The sequence below is a fragment of the Bombina bombina genome, chromosome 1, assembly GCF_027579735.1.
Source record: "Bombina bombina isolate aBomBom1 chromosome 1, aBomBom1.pri, whole genome shotgun sequence".
In the NCBI taxonomy this organism is placed as follows: Eukaryota; Metazoa; Chordata; class Amphibia; order Anura; family Bombinatoridae; genus Bombina; species Bombina bombina.
The window spans coordinates 1,467,005,515-1,467,030,213 of NC_069499.1; the positions used below are offsets into that span (position 1 = coordinate 1,467,005,515).

At 41.8% G+C, this 24,699-nt stretch overlaps 1 protein-coding gene across 4 annotated transcripts in view; it reads left to right on the top strand.

The window, feature by feature from the left end:
* BAIAP2 (BAR/IMD domain containing adaptor protein 2) overlaps positions 1-24,699 on the top strand; it is a 549,446-nt gene that overhangs the window by 438,222 nt on the left and 86,525 nt on the right. For all 4 annotated transcript variants that reach the window (XM_053706634.1, XM_053706611.1, XM_053706618.1 and 1 more), the window contains exons 8-10: positions 6,693-6,932; positions 7,021-7,216; positions 7,846-8,047. In XM_053706634.1, the coding sequence (XP_053562609.1) occupies positions 6,693-6,932; positions 7,021-7,216; positions 7,846-8,047 (638 nt within the window). The remainder of the gene's footprint in view (positions 1-6,692; positions 6,933-7,020; positions 7,217-7,845; positions 8,048-24,699) is intronic.

The following is a 24,699-nucleotide window of genomic DNA, read 5'->3' on the forward strand; positions in this document are numbered from 1 at the left end:
GTATCTCAATTGCCAGAACCCGGAGCCATTCCTCCTCGGGGCCGGGTGTACCCACTGTCTGTTGCAGAGAATTGTGCTATGGAAGAGTGTGTTGCCGATGCTCGGTCACGGGGGATCATCCGCAAATCCTGCTCTCCTGCAGGGGCTGGCTTCTTCTTTGTGAAGAAAAAGGGTGGCGAGTTAAGACCATGTATCGATTATAGGGGTCTTAATCGTCTTACCATTAAGAATGCTTACCCTATTCTGCTTATTACGGAACTCTTTGACCGCCTCAAGGGAGCTACGGTCTTTACTAAACTTGATTTGAGAGGAGCGTACAATCTCGTTAGGATTAAGGAGGGCCACGAATGGAAAACAGCATTTAACACCAGGAGCGGGCATTATGAGTATCTTGTATTGCCCTTTGGCCTATGTAATGCTCCTGCTGTTTTTCAGGAATTTATTAATGATGTCCTACAAGATATGTTGCAACAGTATGTTGTGGTGTACTTAGACGACATCCTCATAAACTCACCGTTTAACTCACAGGCTCATCGTTCTGATGTTACACGGGTTCTTCAGAGACTACGTGAGAACGGCCTGTTTTGTAAACTCGAGAAATGTGAGTTCCATCAGAGTCAAGTAACCTTCCTAGGTTATGTTATCTCCGTTGCAGGGTTCTCCATGGATCCTGACAAGTTATCTGCAGTTCTGCAGTGGCCTCGCCCAGTTGGTCTTCGGTCTATTCAACGTTTTTTGGGGTTCGCCAATTACTATAGAAAGTTTATTAAAAACTTTTCTTCCTTGGTCAAACCTATCACATACATGACCCGTGAAGAGAATGATCCACTCCATTGGTCACCTACTGCCATTAAATCCTTTGATAGTCTTAAGACAGCCTTTGCTGCCACTCCAGTTCTGGCTCATCCTAACCCTGTCCTGCCTTTCGTTCTTGAGGTCGATGCGTCTGAGACTGGTGTAGGTGCCCTCTTGTCTCAACGTCCTACGCCTGACGGTTCCTTGCATCCATGTGGTTTCTTCTCTAGGAAATTGTCTCCAGCGGAGTGCAATTATGAAATTGGTGACAGGGAATTACTGGCCATAATTTTGGCACTTAAGGAATGGAGGCATCTTCTTGAGGGTACTAGCGTGCCAGTGCTCATTCTTACTGACCACAAGAATTTAACTTATCTATCTGAAGCAAAACGTTTGTCGCCCCGACAGGCCAGATGGGCGCTATTTTTGTCTCGGTTTAATTATGTGGTCTCCTACCTGCCTGGTAGTAATAATGTTAGGGCTGATGCCCTCTCTCGACAATTTTCTCCTCTGTCCAAGGAGGAGTCTGTACCTACTCCTGTTATACCTCCTGACCATATTTTGGCTACCATACGTACTAATTTGACTTCTCCCTTGGGGGAGGAGATCCTTGCTGCACAAACCAATGCACCTTCTGAGAAACCTAGTGTTAAGTGTTTTGTTCCTGAGAATCTTCAAACTAAACTTTTGCACACTTACCACTATCCTAAAGCCGCAGGTCACCCAGGCAAGAACCAAATGATTTGGTCTGTCACTCGACAATTCTGGTGGCCAGGTCTTCGTTCTGATGTTGCTGCGTATGTTGCCTCCTGCTCAGTTTGTGCACAGAATAAGACTCCTCGACGTCTTCCTGTGGGTCTTCTTATTAACTATTGCTTATGGTGAGCGTCCTTGGACACATCTTTCCATGGACTTCATTGTCAACCTACCTACCTACCGCTCATGAGCTTGCTTAAATTTTTGCCCGGGAGGTCTTCCGTTTACATGGGTTACCCAAGGTGATAGTGTCGGACCGGGGTAGCCAGTTTGTCTCCAGATTTTGGCGTTCCTTTTGTGCTCAAATGGGGATCCAGCTTTCCTTCTCCTCGGCATATCACCCTCAATCCAGTGGGGCTGCGGAACAGTCTAATCAAGCTCTGGAACAGTTCCTCCGTTGCTATGTCTCAGATCAACACAATAATTGGTCTGAACTGTTACCTTGGGCAGAGTTTGCTCGTAATAGTGCTATTAATGCTTCCTCTAAGTTATCCCCGTTCATGGCGAATTATGGGTTTCAACCATCCTTGTTGCCCGATTCATTCATGTCTCAGGGTATTCCGGCTTTGGAGGAGCATCTCCGGCAACTCCGTTCCATGTGGGTGCAGATTCAGGATTGCCTTCATCGGTCTATGCAGTGCCAAAAATTCCAGGCTTATCGTAGGCGTCTGCCCGCACCTTCCTACCAGGTTGGTGAGAGAGTTTGGCTGTCCTCCCACAACTTGAACATTCGTGTGCCTTCCAATAAATTGGCTCCGCGTTATGTTGGTCCTTTTCGAATACTCAGACGGGTTAATCCTGTGACCTTCCTCCTGCTATGCGCATCTCCAATGTTTTTCTTGTCTCCCTCTTGAAACCATTGGTTTGTAATCGGTTTACCACTGTGTTGCCTCGTCCCCGTCCCATCTTTGTTGACAACCATGAGGAGTATGAGGTCAGCAGCATTATTGACTCTTGTATGTCCAGGGGCCGTGTACAGTATTTGGTTCACTGGAGGGGCTACGGTCCGGAGGAGCGTTCTTGGTTTCCCTTCTCTGATGTTCATGCTCCCGCCCTCCTCCTTTTGTCCTCCCGCGGGGGAGGGGTCGTTGAGGGGAGGGTACTGTCAGAGTTTTTTCCCTGTTGTGTTTGCCATGTGCTGCTGGCAGCCATTTTACTCGCCTCTCTTCCTGACTATGGTGCATTGTGGGGGATGCTGCTCATTTCGTGCACTTCCTTTTATGGCCAGACTGGTGTGCATCATCCATGTGAGACAGGATGCAGTCTCAGAATTGTGATGTCATCACTTATTTAAAGGGCCTCTGTTCAGTATGCTTTGCCTTTGTGTTGTCTCAGACCTGTTTGTGAGAGTTCCTGTGTATTACCTGGCTGCCTGACGTCCTTCCTGGTTCCTGATCCCTGGCTTGTTCCTGACTCTGCTCTTTCCTTGTTCCTGATTCCGGCTCGTCTGACTATTCGCTTTGGCTCCTGACTCTGCTCGTCTGACTACCAGCTCTGGTTTTGACTCCTGGCTTATTTGACTTGTGGACTTTTTATTATTTTTTGCTATTAATAAAGGTATGATTATTTTTGCACTTCTCGTCTCAGTCTGATTCCTGGCACCCTGACAGGTTTTATTCAAACCTTTTCGTGGTCCCAAAGAAGGAGGGAACTTTCCGCTCAATTCTGAACCTAAAGTGCTTAAACAAATTTCTCAGTGTCCCTTCCTTCAAGATAGACAATAAGGTCCATCCTTCCTTTAAGTCAGGAAGGACAGTTTATGACCACTATAGATCTGAAGGACGGTTACCTTCATGTTCCAATCCACAGGGAACACTTTCAGTTCCTGAGGTTTGCATTCCTGGACCAGCACTTCCAGTTCATTGCCCTTCAGTTTGGCCTAGCTACTGCTCCAAGAATCTTTACGAAGGTTCTGGGGGCTCTTCTAGCCGTTGCCAGTACTCAGGGTATTGCAGTAGCCCTATACTTGGACGATATTCTGGTGCAAGCACCACCCTTTTGTCTTGCGGAAGAATTAGATAATTAGATAATAGAAGTAAATTAGAAAGTTGTTTAAAATAGTATTCTCTATCTGAATCATGAAAGAAAAAAATGGGGTTTAATGTTCCTTTAAGTTATTATCTTGGAAAGTTTTATTTTTGGTTGCTATTTCTTCTGCTCGCAGAGTTTCTGAGCTATCGGTATTACAATGTGATTCTCCTTATCTTATTTTCCATTCTGATAAGGTGGTGTTACGTACCAAACCTGGTTTTCTTCCTAAGGTTGTTTCTAACAAGAATGTTAATCATAAAATTGTTGTTCCTTCCTTGTGTCCTAACCCTTCTTCTAAGAAGGAGCGTCTGTTACATAATTTGGACGTAGTCCGTGCCTTGAAGTTCTACTTGCAGGCGACTAAAGATTTTCGTCAAACATCTTCATTATTTGTTGTTTTTGCTGGGAAACGTAGTGGTGAGAGAGACTATCTCTCTTTCTTTTTGGCTGAAGAGTATCATCCGTTTGGCATATGAGACTGCTGTACAGCAGCCTCCAGAACGAATTACGGCTCATTCTACTAGGGCTGTGGCTTCCTCATGGGCATTTAAAAATTATGCTTCTGTTGAACAGATTTGCAAGGCTGCAACTTGGTCGTCTCTTCACACTTTTTCCAAATTTTCCAAATTTGATACTTTTGCCTCGTCTGAGGCTGTTTTTGGGAGAAAGGTTCTTCAAGCAGTGGTGCCTTCCGTTTAGGTTCCTGTCTTGTCCCTCCCTTTCATCTGTGTCCTATAGCTTTGGTATTGTATCCCACAAGTAAGGATGAAATCCATGGATTCGTCATATCTTGTAAAAGAAAAGGAAATTTATGCTTACCTGATAAATTTATTTATTTTACGATATGACGAGTCCACGGCCCACCCTGTAGTTTTTTTCTAGAGACAGGTTTTTATTTTTGTTAAACTTCAGTCACCTCTGCTCCTTGGCTTTTCCTTTCTCTTCCTAACTTCGGTCGAATGACTGGGTTGGGAGGGAAGGGAGGAGCTATTTATGCAGCTCTGCTGTGGAGCTCTTTGCCTCCTCCTGCTGACCAGGAGGCGATATCCCACAAGTAAGGATGAAATCTGTGGACTCTTCATATCTTAAAAGAAATTAATTTATCAGGTAAGCATAAATTTCATTTTTCCTCTTCCATTCTCTCCCTGTTGAGAGTTGTGGAGATTTGTTTCACAGAGATACGGTTTAGACTTCATCAGTCCTTATCTAAACTTTTTTTTTTTTCATCATGACCTAGTGAAAGGAAGGTCCTTTTTGAGCAGTCCTCAGATATATACACAATCCTGAGAATTCTACTCAGTTCTCATACAGTTACCAGAGCAAGGTTTTGTCCCTAACCTTGTCTTTGGCCAGACCCATACCCACTTTCTTTGGACAGAACAGATCTGTGAAGGGCCTAGAAAGTGATACGTTTAGGACTATAATAGGTCTGAAAGATGCATGGCATGCACATCCTTTCATATAACGAATGTCTGACAGGTCAGCCTACTGTAGTGACCAGAACACATCTACTTTGAAGAAATCAATTTGTCGGAAAGTGCAAAATTGGATTTGTTATTTTGATTACATGTAGAGGAGCCGTTAGGATGACAGGGATACACAGATCAATTAAAGATGGCACAGATATTTATTATATAGCAAATTTGAATTGTTTACTTTAATAAACAACTTGTCTTGTTTAATTTATGCACACAACGATATGTGTTCTACTTTATTTTTAACCCCCTTTTAACCACCTAAATACTTGTTAACTGTAGCTAAATATATGTCATTCAACAGCTATAAAATCCAAATGCATGTGGTTTTTGTACTGTGATGTAAGAGATGCTTCTTTGGTTTGGTGCCTGTGCACATTCGGCATAATGTGATTTGCAGTGTTTACAGCCCACCTATTCCTCTAGAAGGAAAGAGGTGGGGGGGGAGAGTAAGATTTGGGGGAAGCTATTGAAAATGAAAGCCTTGTTCCCAACTCCCACACACACATTTTGAGCTTCCCACATGCTTCTTACTCAGCGAGATGCAGTGCCACTTGGCTGTAAGAAGGGAGGGAAAGAGAAAAGCCCTACTATATTGCCAGGCAAGGTGACTCATTTGCAAAGCTTTCCTGCCATCTGGTGGTAGACTCCTTAACTGCACATATACTGTACATCAAAAGAGGGTCTGGCTTATTTTTTATAGACTAATTGGAGAATATCAGGCACTGCCAGTAATTATGGCAACTGCTTGTGTTGTCGAAGTTAAGACTTGGAGACATTTTTCTGTCTGATGAATGTCAATATTAAAGTGCACGTAAATTTTCATGTGTTCTTTTTCACTTTCTGAATAATTATTTTACAGTCTAATTAAAATATTCTAATTAACAGTATAACATTTAAATGAAAAACATAAGACAAACAAAAGAAATATGGCGTCATTGAGAAAGGAAAAATGCAGAAATGTTGGGTCTGCTGCAATGTTTATGGCTTTGCTCCAATGTTGCTTTTAATTTGTGGATGTTTTAAAGTGTTACACATCATGAAATATATGGGTGCTTTTACTTTGGATTTGACTGAGAAGTATGGATCACACTTTTACTTGTGCTTCTAAAACTAATTAAAGGGACAGTTTACACCAATTTTCATATAGCTGCATGTAATAGACACTACTATAAAGAATAAGATGCACAGATACTTATATAAAAATCCAGTATAAAACAGTTTAAACACTTACTTAGAAGCTCTCAGTTTAGCTCTGTTAAAAATGTAGCTGGAAAGCCCACAATTAAAACTATAAAAAATTAAAAAAAAAAAATCTTTATGGGCTATATAAATAGATCATCTACAAAACATTTATGCAAAGAAAAAATGAGTGTATAATGTCCCTTTAAGCTCCTGGTATAGAAAATCTGCTAGAACATTTTTTTAGTTGTGAAGGTTGCATGTTGTACACCATTTTGAACTTAACTTCACAGGAAGATATTCATGACTGACCTTTTTTTGCCATATTATTGGCTAGGGCAGTTACTATTATTAGGTATCATACTAAGAATGTTAATGTGTTCAGGCATGTACAAAATATACATGTATAAACATATATATGTTTAGTGCAAGTACATTTTTTTTTCTTTCCAGGGCAGAGACCTCCTGACCCAGAAGATTCCTTCTTGGCATCAATCTAGTGCTGATCCCAACAAGATCCCAGATAGAGCCCTGCAAATCATGCAACAGATGACTGCAAGTAGCAATGGTACTATAATATCAGGACCTCTTTCTGGGCCTCTGACCTCCTCAAAGTCAAGTTTGTCTATCTCAGACCCCATACCTGGTGCCAAACCTCTACCTGTGCCTCCAGAGTTGGCACCCTTTGTAGGGGTAGGTATATAGAGTATTCTTCTAGTACCTTTATGCAGCATGTAACAGGAGGAATGTTCACGATACAACTTTATTATTTCAATTACAGAGAATGTCTGCTCAAGAAGGCACCCCCATAATGAATGGTGTTTCTGGTCCCAGTGGCACCAGTTATGAACATTGGGGAGATATGAAACCAATCCAGTCCAAATCTCCCTCAGCACCACACAAGCAGATCAGTGATTCCTATTCAAACACCCTTCCAGCACGCAAGAGCGTGCCTCCCAAAAACAGCTATACAGTTGGTAAGGAATCATTCTTTTTCTGATTACTTGATTCTGGTTATCAGTTTCTGCTTCCTAGTAGGTTAACATAAGCATAATCTTGTAAAATGTTTAGCACATAAATATCTTTGTACTAGTAAGTTACAAATGTCCATCAATCTGTCAGTCCACCTGAGCATTATTTATCCTGTTATTTTTGTCTTCTTAAGTCTTTATTTAAAATTGATGTGGTGCAGAACAAAACCATTAAAACTAATATTTGGAATTTCTGATATAATTGAGGAAACTTTACTATGGGGTTATTAAGAATTTACCTTTAAGGGGTGGAGAAAGACTACATTTTATGGACATCGAAATATGTTGTCGTTCTCCAGCACTCAAGACTAATTGTTGGACAAATGTACTTTAAAATATAATGGACATATCTGCTATTGCTTTCTTTTTTATACTTCCTTTTCTTACTAGATTGCTCTTGTTTTGATTTTATTAATGTTTTAATATAATAGCAAATATAAAGCTATGATGATTTCTTTAAAGTCACACAATGCAGGCAAAAAACATTACCAAATAACTGTTCTGTAAATTGTCTCTCTGCTGCATGTAGCCTTTTGATGTTCAATATTCATCTTCTGGCTTTCTATTTTGGGCAGCTGAAAACAAGACTCTGCCTCGCTCCAGCTCTATGGCTGCTGGACTTGAGAGGAATGGTAGAACAAGGGTCCAGGCCATCTTTTCACATGCTGCTGGTGACAATAGTACTTTGCTGAGCTTTAAAGATGGCGACTTCATCACCCTACTGGTTCCTGAGGCTAGAGATGGTTGGCACTACGGAGAGAGCGAGAAGACTAAATTGTAAGACACTGAATATTTTTGAAAAGAAAAGTCACCATAGCTTAAAGGCATTTATGTCCATGATCCCAACGATTAGGCCCAGCCAGCTTGTAGATGGTTGTAAACATAACCTTTAGTATATGTGTTTTTTGTTTGTTTTTCAGGCTTTTTTTTTTTTCTTTCTGCTACCTATCTTTTCTTGAAGCTAACCTATCCTATATAAAATTGTATTATTTTGTTTATATAATGCTTCATAAAATAGAGAATTTAGTATTAACATATTTTCAAGCAGCAACCCTAAAAGCATAAATGCTTGATCTGTGATTATTATAAACCCTACTGAAACTATACATGTAAGCACTGGGATGTATGTTTTATATACACAGTGTATGTGTATATATATATATATATATATATGTGTGTGTGTGTAAATATATATTTTACACAGTCAAAAGCCTCTTACATATTTAGAAATATTAAACACTCCAACCCCTTACTGTTTTAGTTTTAACACCAAAGAATCAATTTTAGAATACAATAAACACACAAATCTGTATAAATGATGTCTAATCTATTTTCTTCTTCCCCCTCATACAATTTAATTCAATAATTCTTTTTATTGTATTGCTTTATATTTTTTTTTATATATATATATATATATATATATATATATATATATATATATATATATATATATATATATATATATATATCAATCCAAAGTTACCAGCACTCACTATATACTTCCAACGTCGGGGTGCTCCCAAATTATTAACATAAATTGGTGGTTCAAGTGAACAGAGGCACTCGCCATGTATCAAATTGTGCTTTTATTATCTCATACGAGTAAACGTTTTCGGGCTGTGATGCCTGTCATCAGACTCCTGAAATGACAAATAATAAAAGCACAATTTGATACACGGCGAGTGCCTCTGTTCACTTGAACCACCAATTTATATTTATATATATATATATATATATATATATATATATATATATATATATAGATATATATATATAGATATATATAGATATATATATAGATATATATATATATATATATATAAGAATTTTACCAGATAAACCATGTAATTAGCAAGAGTCCATGAGCTAGTGACGTATGGGATATACATTCCTACCAGGAGGGGCAAAGTTTCCCAAACCTCAAAATGCCTATAAATACACCCCTCACCACACCCACAAATCAGTTTTTACAAACTTTGCCTCCTATGGAGGTGGTGAAGTAAGTTTGTGCTAGATTCTACGTTGATATGCGCTCCGCAGCAGGTTGGAGCCCGGTTTTCCTCTCAGCGTGCAGTGAATGTCAGAGGTATGTGAGGAGAGTATTGCCTATTTGAATTCAATTATCTCCTTCTACGGGGTCTATTTCATAGGTTCTCTGTTATCGGTCGTAGAGATTCATCTCTTACCTCCCTTTTCAGATCGACGATATACTCTTATTTATATACCATTACCTCTGCTGATTTTCGTTTCAGTACTGGTTTGGCTTTCTACAACATGTAGATGAGTGTCCTGGGGTAAGTAAGTCTTATTTTCTGTGACACTCTAAGCTATGGTTGGGCACTTTTTTTATAAAGTTCTAAATATATGTATTCAAACATTTATTTGCCTTGACTCAGGATGTTCAACATTCCTTATTTCAGACAGTCAGTTTCATATTTGGGATAATGCATATGAATAAATCAATTTTCTTCTGTTATGTGTGATCAGTCCACGGGTCATCATTACTTCTGGGATATAACTCCTCCCCAACAGGAAATGCAAGAGGATTCACCCAGCAGAGCTGCATATAGCTCCTCCCCTCTACGTCAGTCCCAGTCATTCTCTTGCACCCAACGACTAGATAGGATGTGTGAGAGGACTATGGTGATTATACTTAGTTTTTATGACTTCAATCAAAAGTTTGTTATTTTATAATAGCACCGGAGCGTGTTATTACTTCTCTGGCAGACTTTGAGGAAGAATCTACCAGAGTTTTTACTATGATTTTAACCGGAGTAGTTAAGATCATATTGCTGTTCTCGGCCATCTGAGGGAGGTAAAAGCTTCAGATCAGGGGACAGGGGCAGATGAATCTGCATTGAGGTATGTAGCAGTTTTTATTTTCTGAATGGAATTGATGAGAAAATCCTGCTATACCGTTATAATGACATGTATGTATACACTTCAGTATTCTGGGAATGGTACTTCACCGGAACTACTCTGTTAAAGGTCACTAATCTTTTTAATAAGTATTATATCATGTTAAACGTTTTTGCTGGAATGTAGAATCGTTTACATTGCTGAGGTACTGAGTAAATAAATGTTTGGGCTTTATTTTCCACTTGGCAGTAGTTTGTTTTGAATTGTGACAGTTTCGTTTCTCTTCACTGCTGTGTGTGAGAGGGAGGGGCCGTTTTTTGGCGCTCTTTGCTACGCATCAACAATTTCCAGTCAGCTATTATTATTTTTCCTGCATGATCCGGTTCATCTCTGACAGATCTCAGGGGTCTTCAAACTTCTTGAAGGGAGGTACATTCTCTCAGCAGAGCTGTGAGAATTTTTTATATTGACTGTGGATAAAGACGTTACTCAATAATTTTTATGTCAAATTTAGTTATGTTATCTTACTAATGGGAACAAAACCTTTGCTAAAAGTTGTGTTGTTTTAAAGTTGATGCTATAACTGTTTTCTCAGTTCATTATCTCAACTGTCATTTAATCGTTTAAGTACCTCTTTGAGGCACAGTACGTTTTTGCTAAAAAAGGATTATAACCAGGTTGCAAGTTATTGCTAGTGTGTTAAACATGTCTGACTCAGAGGAAGATATCTGTGTCATTTGTTCCAATGCCAAGGTGGAGCCCAATAGAAATTTATGTACTAACTGTATTGATGCTACTTTAAATAAAAGTCAATCTGTACAATGTGAACAAATTTCACCAATCTGCGAGGGGAGAGTTATGCCGACTAACTCGCCTCACGCGGCAGTACCTGCATCTCCCGCCCGGGAGGTGCGTGATATTATGGCGCCTAGTACATCTGGGCGGCCATTACAGATAACATTACAAGATATGGCTACTGTTATGACTGAAGTTTTGTCTAAATTACCAGAACTAAGAGGCAAGCGTGATCACTCTGGGGTGAGAACAGAGTGCGCTGACAATACTAGGGCCATGTCTGATACTGCGTCACAGCTTGCAGAGCATGAGGACGGAGAGCTTCATTCTGTGGGTGACGGTTCTGATCCAAACAGATTGGATTCAGATATTTCAAATTTTAAATTTAAATTGGAGAACCTCCGTGTATTACTAGGGGAGGTCTTAGCAGCTCTCAATGATTGTAACACCGTTGCAATACCAGAGAAACTATGTAGGTTGGATAAATACTTTGCGGTACCGGCGAGTACTGACGTTTTTCCTATACCTAAGAGATTAACTGAAATTGTTACTAAGGAGTGGGATAGACCCGGTGTGCCGTTCTCACCCCCTCCAATATTTAGAAAGATGTTTCCAATAGACGCCACCACTCGGGACTTATGGCAAACGGTCCCTAAGGTGGAGGGAGCAGTTTCTACTCTAGCTAAGCGTACCACTATCCCGGTGGAGGATAGCTGTGCCTTTTCAGATCCAATGGATAAAAAATTAGAGGGTTACCTTAAGAAAATGTTTGTTCAACAAGGTTTTATTTTGCAACCCCTTGCATGTATCGCGCCGATTACGGCTGCGGCAGCATTTTGGATTGAGTCTCTGGAAGAGAACCTTAGTTCATCTACGCTAGACGACATTATGGACAGGCTTAGAGTCCTTAAACTAGCTAATTCATTCATTTCGGAGGCCGTAGTACATTTAACCAAACTTACGGCTAAGAACTCAGGATTCGCCATACAGGCACGTAGGGCACTGTGGCTAAAATCCTGGTCAGCTGATGTTACTTCTAAGTCCAAATTACTTAATATACCTTTCAAGGGGCAGTCCTTATTTGGGCCCGGTTGAAAGAAATTATCGCTGACATTACAGGAGGTAAGGGCCACGCCCTACCTCAAGACAAAGCCAAAGCTAAGGCTAGACAGTCTAATTTTCGTCCCTTTCGGAATTTCAAAACAGGAGCAGCATCAACCTCCACTGCACCAAAACAGGAAGGAGCTGTTGCTCGTTACAGGCAAGGCTGGAAGCCCAACCAGTCCTGGAACAAGGGCAAACAGGCCAGGAAACCTGCTGCTGCCCCAAAGACAGCATGAACCGAGAGCCCCCGATCCGGGACCGGATCTAGTGGGGGGCAGACTTTCTCTCTTCGCCCAGGCCTGGGCAAGAGATGTTCAGGATCCCTGGGCGCTAGAGATCATATCTCAGGGATACCTTCTAGACTTCAAATTATCTCCCCCAAGAGGGAGATTTCATCTGTCAAGATTGTCAACAAACCAGATAAAGAAAGAAGCGTTTCTACGCTGTGTACAAGATCTGTTATTAATGGGAGTGATCCATCCGGTTCCGCGGTCGGAACAAGGACAAGGGTTCTACTCAAACCTGTTTGTGGTTCCCAAAAAAGAGGGAACTTTCAGACCAATCTTAGATTTAAAGATTCTAAACAAATTCCTAAGAGTTCCATCGTTCAAAATGGAAACTATTCGGACAATCTTGCCCATGATCCAAAAGGGTCAGTACATGACCACAGTGGATTTAAAAGATGCTTACCTTCACATACCGATCCACAAAGATCATCACCGGTATCTACGGTTTGCCTTCCTAGACAGGCACTACCAGTTTGTAGCTCTTCCATTCGGATTGGCTACGGCCCCAAGAATCTTCACAAAGATTCTAGGTGCCCTCCTGGCGGTACTAAGACCGCGAGGGATTTCGGTAGCTCCGTACCTAGACGACATTCTAATACAAGCTTCAAGCTTTCAAACTGCCAAGTCTCATACAGAGTTAGTTCTGGCATTTCTAAGGTCGCATGGATGGAAAGTGAACGAAAAGAAGAGTTCTCTTTTTCCTCTCACAAGAGTTCCATTCTTGGGGACTCTTATAGATTCTGTAGAAATGAAGATTTACCTGACAGAGGACAGGTTAACAAAGCTTCAAGATGCATGCCGTGTCCTTCATTCCATTCAACACCCGTCAGTAGCTCAATGCATGGAGGTGATCGGCTTAATGGTAGCGGCAATGGACATAGTACCTTTTGCACGCCTACACCTCAGACCGCTGCAATTATGCATGCTAAGTCAGTGGAATGGGGATTACTCAGATTTGTCCCCTACTCTGAATCTGAATCAAGAGACCAGAAATTCTCTTCTATGGTGGCTTCATCGGCCACACCTGTCCAGGGGGATGCCATTCAGCAGGCCAGACTGGACAATTGTAACAACAGACGCCAGCCTACTAGGTTGGGGCGCTGTCTGGAATTCTCTGAAGGCTCAGGGATTATGGAATCAGGAGGAGAGTCTCCTTCCAATAAACATTCTGGAATTGAGAGCAGTTCTCAATGCCCTTCTGGCTTGGCCCCAATTAACAACTCGGGGGTTCATCAGGTTTCAGTCGGACAATATCACGACTGTAGCTTACATCAACCATCAGGGAGGGACAAAAAGCTCCCTAGCAATGATGGAAGTATCAAAGATAATTCGATGGGCAGAGTCTCACTCTTGCCACCTGTCAGCAATCCACATCCCGGGAGTGGAGAACTGGGAGGCGGATTTCTTGAGTCGCCAGACTTTTCATCCGGGGGAGTGGGAACTTCATCCGGAGGTCTTTGCCCAAATACTTCGACGTTGGGGCAAACCACAGATAGATCTCATGGCGTCTCGCCAGAACGCCAAGCTTCCTCACTACGGGTCCAGATCCAGGGATCCGGGAGCGGTTCTGATAGATGCTTTGACAGCACCTTGGAACTTCGGGATGGCTTATGTGTTTCCACCCTTCCCGCTGCTTCCTCGATTGATTGCCAAAATCAAACAGGAGAGAGCATCAGTGATTCTAATAGCACCTGCATGGCCACGCAGGACTTGGTATGCAGATCTAGTGGACATGTCATCCTGTCCGCCTTGGTCTCTACCTCTAAGACAGGACCTTCTGATACAGGGTCCGTTCAAACATCAAAATCTAACTTCTCTGAAGCTGACTGCTTGGAAATTGAACGCTTGATTTTATCAAAACGTGGTTTTTCTGAGTCGGTTATTGATACCCTGATACAGGCTAGGAAGCCTGTTACCAGAAAGATTTACCATAAAATATGGCGTAAATACCTATACTGGTGTGAATCCAAACGTTACTCCTGGAGTAAGGTTAGGATCTCTAGGATCTTGTCCTTTCTACAAGAAGGCTTAGAAAAGGGTTTATCGGCTAGTTCATTAAAGGGACAGATTTCAGCTCTGTCCATCTTGTTACACAGGCGTCTGTCAGAAAATCCAGACGTCCAGGCCTTTTGTCAGGCTTTAGCTAGGATCAAGCCTGTGTTTAAAGCTGTTGCTCCACCATGGAGTTTAAACTTAGTTCTTAACGTTTTACAGGGTGTTCCGTTTGAACCCCTTCATTCCATTGATATAAAATTGTTATCTTGGAAAGTTCTGTTTTTAATGGCTATTTCCTCGGCTCGAAGAGTCTCTGAGTTATCAGCATTACATTGTGATTCTCCTTATCTGATTTTTCACTCAGACAAGGTAGTTCTGCGTACTAAACCTGGGTTCTTACCTAAGGTAGTTACTAACAGGAATATCAATCAAGAGATTGTTGTTCCATCCTTGTGTCCAAATCCTTCTTCAAAGAAGGAACGTCTTCTACACAATCTGGATGTAGTTCGTGCCCTCAAGTTCTACTTGCAGGCAACTAAAGATTTTCGTCAAACTTCTTCCCTGTTTGTCGTTTATTCTGGACAGAGGAGAGGTCAAAAAGCTTCTGCTACCTCTCTCTCTTTTTGGCTTCGTAGCATAATACGGTTAGCCTATGAGACTGCTGGACAGCAGCCTCCTGAAAGAATTACAGCCCACTCCACTAGAGCTGTGGCTTCCACTTGGGCCTTTAAGAATGAGGCCTCTGTTGAACAGATTTGCAAGGCTGCAACTTGGTCTTCGCTTCATACTTTTTCCAAATTTTACAAATTTGATACTTTTGCTTCTTCGGAGGCTATTTTTGGGAGAAAGGTTCTTCAGGCAGTGGTTCCTTCTGTATAATGAGCCTGCCTATCCCTCCCGTCATCCGTGTACTTTTGCTTTGGTATTGGTATCCCAGAAGTAATGATGACCCGTGGACTGATCACACATAACAGAAGAAAACATAATTTATGCTTACCTGATAAATTCCTTTCTTCTGTTGTGTGATCAGTCCACGGCCCGCCCTGTTTTTAAGGCAGGTAAATATTTTTTAAAATTATACTCCAGTCACCACTTCACCCTTGGTTACTCCTTTCTCGTTGATTCTTGGTCGAATGACTGGGACTGACGTAGAGGGGAGGAGCTATATGCAGCTCTGCTGGGTGAATCCTCTTGCATTTCCTGTTGGGGAGGAGTTATATCCCAGAAGTAATGATGACCCGTGGACTGATCACACAACAGAAGAAAGGAATTTATCAGGTAAGCATAAATTATGTTTTTTTCTTACCTTAAAAATTTGACTTTTTCCCTGTGGGCTGTTAGGCTCGCGGGGGCTGAAAATGCTTCATTTTATTGCGTCATTCTTGGCGCTGACTTTTTTGGCGCAATTTTTTTTTTTTCTGTTTCCGGCGTCATACGTGTCGCCGGACGTTGCGTCATTTTTGACGTTCTTTTGCGCCAAAAGTGTCGGCGTTCCGGATGTGGCGTCATTTTTGGCGCCAAAAGCATTTAGGTGCCAAATAATGTGGGCGTCATTTTTGGCGCTAAAAAAATATGGGCGTCACTATTGTCTCCACATTATTTAAGTCTCATTTTTTATTGCTTCTGGTTGCTAGAAGCTTGTTCACTGGCATTTTTTTCCCATTCCTGAAACTGTCATTTAAGGAATTTGATCAATTTTGCTTTATATGTTGTTTTTTCTATTACATATTGCAAGATGTCCCACGTTGAAACTGAGTCAGAAGATACTTCTGGAAAATCGCTGCCTGGGGCTGGAGCTACCAAAGCTAAGTGTATCTGCTGTAAACTTATGGTATCTGTTCCTCTAGCTGTTTGTACTGTTTGTCATGACAAACTTGTTAATGCAGATAATATTTCCTTTAGTACTGTTACATTACCTGTTGCTGTTCTGTCAACATCTAACACTCAGAGTGTTCCTGATAACATAAGAGATTTTGTTTCTAAATCCATTAAGAAGGCTATGTCTGTTATTCCTCCTTCTAGTAAACGTAAAAAGTCTTTTAAAACTTCTCATTTTTCAGATGAATTTTTAAATGAACATCATCATTCTGATTCTGATAATGGTTCTTCTGGTTCAGAGGATTCTGTCTCAGAGGTTGATGCTGATAAATCTTCATATTTATTTAAAATGGAATTTATTCGTTCTTTACTTAAAGAAGTCCTAATTGCATTAGAAATTGAGGATTCTGGTCCTCTTGATACTAATTCTAAAGTTTAGATAAGGTTTTTAAATCTCCTGTAGTTATTCCAGAAGTTTTTCCTGTCCCTAGTGCTATTTCTGAAGTAATTTCCAGGGAATGGAATAATTTGGGTAATTCATTTACTCCTTCTAAACGTTTTAAGCAATTATATCCTGTGCCATCTGACAGATTAGAGTTTTGGGAAAAAATCCCTAAGGTTGATGGGGCTGTCTCTACTCTTAAGCGTACTACTATTCCTACGGCAGATGGTACTTCCTTTAAGGATCCTTTAGATAGGAAAATTGAATCCTTTCTAAGAAAAGCTTACTTGTGTTCAGGTAATCTTCTTAGACCTGCTATATCTTTAGCGGATGTTGCTGCAGCTTCATCTTTTGGTTAGAAGCTTTAGCGCAACAAGTAACAGATCATAATTCTCATAGCATTTTTATTCTTCTTCAACATGCTAATAATTTTATTTGTGATGCCATCTTTGATATCATTAGAGTTGATGTCAAGTATATGTCTCTAGCTATTTTAGCTAGAAGAGCTTTATGGCTTAAAACTTGGAATGCTGATATGTCTTCTAAGTCTACTCTGCTTTCCCTTTCTTTCCAGGGTAATAATCGTTTTCGTTCCTTTCGTCGCAACAAGGAACAAAAACCTGATCCTTCATCCTCAGGAGCGGTATCAGTTTGGAAACCATCTCCAGTCTGGAATAAATCCAAGCCTTTTAGAAAATCAAAGCCAGCTCCTAAGTCCACATGAAGGTGCGGCCCTCATTCCAGCTCAGCTGGTAGGGGGCAGATTACGTTTTTTCAAAGAAATTTGGATCAATTCCGTTCACAATCTTTGGATTCAGAACATTGTTTCAGAAGGGTACAGAATTGGCTTCAAGATAAGGCCTCCAGCAAAGAGATTTTTTCTTTCCCGTGTCCCAGTAAACCCAGCGAAGACTATCCTGCCTTTTGTTCAGCAAGGGCATTATATGTCTACAATAGATTTACAGGATGCATATCTGCATATTCCGATTCATCCAGATCACTATCAGTTTCTGAGATTCTCTTTCCTAGACAAGCATTACCAGTTTATGGCTCTGCCGTTTGGCCTAGCTACAGCTCCAAGAATTTTTACGAAGGTTCTCGGTGCCCTTCTGTCTGTAATCAGAGAACAGGGTATTGTGGTATTCCTTATTTGGACGATATCTTGGTACTTGCTCAGTCTTCACATTTAGCAGAATCTCATACGAATCGACTTGTGTCAACATCAACATCAACATCATGGTTGGAGGATCAATTTACCAAAAAGTTCATTGATTCCTCAGACTCAGGTAACCTTTTTAGGTTTTCAGATAGATTCAGTGTCCATGACTCTATCTTTGACAGACAAGAGACGTCTAAAATTGATATCAGCTTGTCGAAACCTTCAGTCACAATCTTTCCCTTCGGTAGCCTTATGCATGGAAATTCTAGGTCTTATGACTGCGGCATCGGACGCGATTCCCTTTGCTCGTTTTCACATGCGGCCTCTTCAGCTCTGTATGCTGAACCAGTGGTGCAGGGATTACACAAAGATATCTCAATTAATATCTTTAAAACCGATTGTACGACACTCTCTGACGTGGTGGACAGATCACCATCGTTTAGTTCAGGGGGCTTCTTTTGTTCTTCCAACCTGGTCTGTAATTTCAACAGATGCAAGCCTTACAGGTTGGGGAGCTGTGTGGGGGTCTCTGACAGCACAAGGGGTTTGGGAATCTCAGGAGGTGAGATTACCGATCAATATTTTGGAACTCCGTGCAATTTTCAGAGCTCTTCAGTCTTGGCCTCTTCTAAAGAGAGAATCGTTCATTTGATTTCAGACAGACAATGTCACCACTCTGGCATACATCAATCATCAAGGAGGGACTCACAGTCCTCTGGCTATGAAAGAAGTATCTCGAATTCTGGTATGGGCGGAATCCAGCTCCTGTCTAGTTTCTGCGGTTCTTATCCCAGGTATAGACAATTGGGAAGCGGATTATCTCAGTCGCCAAACGTTACATCCGGGCTAATGGTCTCTTCACCCAGAGGTATTTCTTCAGATTGTTCAAATGTGGGGACTTCCAGAAATAGATTTGATGGCCTCTCATCTAAACAAGAAACTTCCCAGGTATCTGTCCAGATCCAGGGATCCTCAAGCGGTAGCAGTGGATGCATTGTCACTTCCTTGGAAGTATCATCCTGTCTATATCTTTCCGCCTCTAGTTCTTCTTCCAAGAGTAATCTCCAAAATTCTGAAGGAATGCTCGTTTGTTCTGCTGGTAGCTCCAGCATGGCCTCACAGTTTTTGGTATGCGGATCTTGTCCGGATGGCCTCTTGCCAACCGTGGACTCTTCCGTTAAGGCCAGACCTTCTGTCGCAAGGTCCTTTTTTCCATCAGGATCTCAAATCCTTAAATTTAAAGGTATGGAGATTGAACGCTTGATTCTTAGTCAAAGAGGTTTCTCTGACCCTGTGATTAATACTATGTTACAGGCTCGTAAATCTGTATCTAGGGAGATATATTATAGAGTCTGGTAGACTTATATTTCTTGGTGTCTTTCTCATCATTTTTCCTGGCATTCTTTTAGAATTCCGAGAATTTTACAGTTTCTTCAGGATGGTTTGGATAAAGGTGTGTCTGCAAGTTCCTTGAAAGGACAAATCTCTGCTCTTTCTGTTCTTTTTCACAGAAAGATTGCTAATCTTCCTGATATTCATTGTTTTGTACAAGCTTTGGTTCGTATAAAACCTGTCATTAAGTCAATTTCTCCTCCTTGGAGTTTGAATTTGGTTCTGAGGGCTCTTCAAGCTCCTCCGTTTGAACCTATGCATTCATTGGACATTAAATAACTTTCTTGGAAAGTTTTGTTCCTTTTTGCCATATCTTCTGCCAGAAGAGTTTCTGAATTAGCTGCTCTTTCTTGTGAGTCTCCTTTTCTGATTTTTCACCAGGATAAGGCAGTGTTGCGAACTTCTTTTAAATTTTTACCTAAGGTTGTGAATTCCAACAACATTAGTAGAGAAATTGTGGTTCCTTCATTATGTCTTAATCCTAAGAATTCTAAGGAGAAATCATTGCATTCTTTGGATGTAGTTAGAGCTTTGAAATATTATGTTGAAGCTACTAAGAATTTCCGAAAGACTTCTAGTCTATTTGTTATCTTTTTCGGTTCTAGGAAAGGTCAGAAGGCCTCTGTCATTTCTTTGGCATCTTGGTTGAAATCTTGAATTCATCATGCTTATGTCGAGTCGGGTAAAACTCCGCCTCAAAGGATTACAGCTCATACTACTAGGTCAGTTTCTACTTCCTGGGCGTTTAGGAATGAAGCTTCGGTTGATCAGATTTGCAAAGCAGCAACTTGGTCTTCTTTGCATACTTTTACTAAATTCTACCATTTTGATGTGTTTTCTTCTTCTGAAGCTGTCTTTGGTAGAAAAGTACTTCAGGCAGCTGTTTCAGTTTGAATCTTCTGCTTATGTTTTCATTTAAACTTTATTTCTCCAACATAGGTGTGTCCGGTCCACGGCGTCATCCTTACTTGTGGGATATTCTCTTCCCCAACAGGAAATGGCAAAGAGCCCAGCAAAGCTGGTCACATGATCCCTCCTAGGCTCCGCCTACCCCAGTCATTCTCTTTGCCGTTGTACAGGCAACATCTCCACGGAGATGGCTTAGAGTTTTTTAGTGTTTAACTGTAGTTTTTATTATTCAATCAAGAGTTTGTTATTTTGAAATAGTGCTGGTATGTACTATTTACTCAGAAACAGAAAAGAGATGAAGATTTCTGTTTGTATGAGGAAAATGATTTTAGCAACCGTAACTAAAATCCATGGCTGTTCCACACAGGACTGTTGAGAGCAATTAACTTCAGTTGGGGGAACAGTATGCAGTCTCTTGCTGCTTGAGGTATGACACATTCTAACAAGACGATGTAATGCTGGAAGCTGTCATTTTCCCTATGGGATCCGGTAAGCCATGTTTATTACGATCGTAAATAAGGGCTTCACAAGGGCTTATTAAGACTGTAGACTTTTTCTGGGCTAAATCGATTCATTATTAACACATATTTAGCCTTGAGGAATCATTTTATCTGGGTATTTTGATATAATAATATCGGCAGGCACTGTATTAGACACCTTATTCCTTAGGGGCTTTCCCAAAGCATAAGCAGAGCCTCATTTTCGCGCCGGTGTGGCGCACTTGTTTTTGAGAGGCATGGCATGCAGTCGCATGTGAGAGGAGCTCTGATACTTAGAAAAGACTTTCTGAAGGCGTCATTTGGTATCGTATTCCCCTTTGGGCTTGGTTGGGTCTCAGCAAAGCAGATACCAGGGACTGTAAAGGGGTTAAAGTTTAAAACGGCTCCGGTTCCGTTATTTTAAGGGTTAAAGCTTCCAAGTTTGGTGTGCAATACTTTTAAGGCTTTAAGACACTGTGGTGAAAATTTGGTGAATTTTGCACAATTCCTTCATGTTTTTTCGCAATTGCAGTAATAAAGTGTGTTCAGTTTAAAATTTAAAGTGACAGTAACGGTTTTATTTTAAAACGTTTTTGTACTTTGTTATCAAGTTTATGCCTGTTTAACATGTCTGAACTACCAGATAGACTGTGTTCTGAATGTGGGGAAGCCAGAATTCCTATTCATTTAAATAAATGTGATTTATGTGATAATGACAATGATGCCCAAGATGATTCCTCAAGTGAGGGGAGTAAGCATGGTACTGCATCATTCCCTCCTTCGTCTACACGAGTCTTGCCCACTCAGGAGGCCCCTAGTACATCTAGCGCGCCAATACTCCTTACTATGCAACAATTAACGGCTGTAATGGATAATTCTGTCAAAAACATTTTAGCCAAAATGAACACTTGTCAGCGTAAGCGCGGCTGCTCTGTTTTAGATACTGAAGAGCATGGCAACGCTGATACTAATATCTCTGAAGGGCCCCTAACCCAGTCTGATGGGGCCAGGGAGGTTTTGTCTGAGGGAGAAATTACTGATTCAGGGAACATTTCTCAACAGGCTGAACCTGATGTGATTGCATTTAAATTTAAGTTGGAACATCTCCGCATTTTGCTTAAGGAGGTATTATCCACTCTGGATGATTGTGACAAGTTGGTCATCCCAGAGAAACTATGTAAAATGGACAAGTTCCTAGAGGTGCCGGGGCTCCCAGAAGCTTTTCCTATACCCAAGCGGGTGGCGGACATTGTTAATAAAGAATGGGAAAGGCCAGGTATTCCTTTCGTCCCTCCCCCCATATTTAAAAAATTGTTTCCTATGGTCGACCCCAGAAAGGACTTATGGCAGACAGTCCCCAAGGTCGAGGGAGCGGTTTCCACTTTAAACAAACGCACCACTATACCCATAGAGGATAGTTGTGCTTTCAAAGATCCTATGGATAAAAAATTAGAAGGTTTGCTTAAAAAGATGTTTGTTCAGCAGGGTTACCTTCTACAACCAATTTCATGCATTGTCCCTGTCGCTACAGCCGCATGTTTCTGGTTCGATGAGCTGATAAAGGCGGTCGATAGTGATTCTCCTCCTTATGAGGAGATTATGGACAGAATCAATGCTCTCAAATTGGCTAATTCTTTCACCCTAGACGCCACTTTGCAATTGGCTAGGTTAGCGGCTAAGAATTCTGGGTTTGCTATTGTGGCGCGCAGAGCGCTTTGGTTGAAATCTTGGTCGGCTGATGCGTCTTCCAAGAACAAGCTACTTAACATTCCTTTCAAGGGGAAAACGCTGTTTGGCCCTGACTTGAAAGAGATTATCTCTGATATCACTGGGGGTAAGGGCCACGCCCTTCCTCAGGATCGGCCTTTCAAGGCAAAAAATAAACCTAATTTTCGTCCCTTTCGTAGAAACGGACCAGCCCAAGGTGCTACGTCCTCTAAGCAAGAGGGTAATACTTCTCAAGCCAAGCCAGCTTGGAGACCAATGCAAGGCTGGAACAAGGGAAAGCAGGCCAAGAAACCTGCCACTGCTACCAAGACTGCATGAAATGTTGGCCCCCGATCCGGGACCGGATCTGGTGGGGGGCAGACTCTCTCTCTTCGCTCAGGCTTGGGCAAGAGATGTTCTGGATCCTTGGGCGCTAGAAATAGCCCAAGGTTATCTTCTGGAATTCAAGGGACTTCCCCCAAGGGGGAGGTTCCACAGGTCTCAGTTGTCTTCAGACCACATAAAAAGACAGGCATTCTTACATTGTGTAGAAGACCTGTTAAAAATGGGAGTGATTCATCCTGTTCCATTAAGAGAACAAGGGATGGGGTTCTACTCCAATCTGTTCATAGTTCCCAAAAAAGAGGGAACGTTCAGACCAATCTTAGATCTCAAGATCTTAAACAAGTTTCTCAAGGTTCCATCGTTCAAGATGGAAACCATTCGAACTATTCTTCCTTCCATCCAGGAAGGTCAATTCATGACCACGGTGGATTTAAAGGATGCGTATCTACATATTCCTATCCACAAGGAACATCATCGGTTCCTAAGGTTCGCATTCCTGGACAAACATTACCAGTTCGTGGCGCTTCCTTTCGGATTAGCCACTGCTCCAAGGATTTTCACAAAGGTACTAGGGTCCCTTCTAGCTGTGCTAAGACCAAGGGGCATTGCTGTAGTACCTTACTTGGACGACATTCTGATTCAAGCGTCGTCCCTTCCTCAAGCAAAGGCTCACACGGACATCGTCCTGGCCTTTCTCAGATCTCACGGATGGAAAGTGAACGTGGAAAAGAGTTCTCTATCCCCGTCAACAAGGGTTCCCTTCTTGGGAACAATTATAGACTCCTTAGAAATGAGGATTTTTCTAACAGAGGCCAGAAAAACAAAACTTCTAGACTCTTGTCGAATACTTCATTCCGTTCCTCTTCCTTCCATAGCTCAGTGCATGGAAGTGATCGGGTTGATGGTAGCGGCAATGGACATAGTTCCTTTTGCGCGCATTCATCTAAGACCATTACAACTGTGCATGCTCAGTCAGTGGAATGGGGACTATACAGACTTGTCTCCGAAGATACAAGTAAATCAGAGGACCAGAGACTCACTCCGTTGGTGGCTGTCCCTGGACAACCTGTCACAAGGGATGACATTCCGCAGACCAGAGTGGGTCATTGTCACGACCGACGCCAGTCTGATGGGCTGGGGCGCGGTCTGGGGATCCCTGAAAGCTCAGGGTCTTTGGTCTCGGGAAGAGTCTCTTCTACCGATAAATATTCTGGAACTGAGAGCGATATTCAATGCTCTCAAGGCTTGGCCTCAGCTAGCGAGGGCCAAGTTCATACGGTTTCAATCAGACAACATGACAACTGTTGCGTACATCAACCATCAGGGGGGAACAAGGAGTTCCCTAGCGATGGAAGAAGTGACCAAAATCATTCTATGGGCGGAGTCTCACTCCTGCCACCTGTCTGCTATCCACATCCCAGGAGTGGAAAATTGGGAAGCGGATTTTCTGAGTCGTCAGACATTGCATCCGGGGGAGTGGGAACTTCATCCGGAAATTTTTGCCCAAGTCACTCAGCTGTGGGGCATTCCAGACATGGATCTGATGGCCTCTCGTCAGAACTTCAAAGTTCCTTGCTACGGGTACAGATCCAGGGATCCCAAGGCGGCTCTAGTGGATGCACTAGTAGCACCTTGGACCTTCAAACTAGCTTATGTGTTCCCGCCATTTCCTCTCATCCCCAGGCTGGTAGCCAGGATCAATCAGGAGAGGGCGTTGGTGATCTTGATAGCTCCTGCGTGGCCACGCAGGACTTGGTATGCAGATCTGGTGAATATGTCATCGGCTCCACCTTGGAAGCTACCTTTGAGACGAGACCTTCTTGTTCAGGGTCCGTTCGAACATCCGAATCTGGTTTCACTCCAGCTGACTGCTTGGAGATTGAACGCTTGATTTTATCGAAGCGAGGATTCTCAGATTCTGTTATCGATACTCTTGTTCAGGCCAGAAAGCCTGTAACTAGAAAGATTTACCACAAAATTTGGAAAAAATATATCTGTTGGTGTGAATCTAAAGGATTCCCTTGGGATAAGGTTAAGATTCCTAGGATTCTATCCTTCCTTCAAGAAGGATTGGAAAAAGGATTATCTGCAAGTTCCCTGAAGGGACAGATTTCTGCCTTGTCGGTGTTACTTCACAA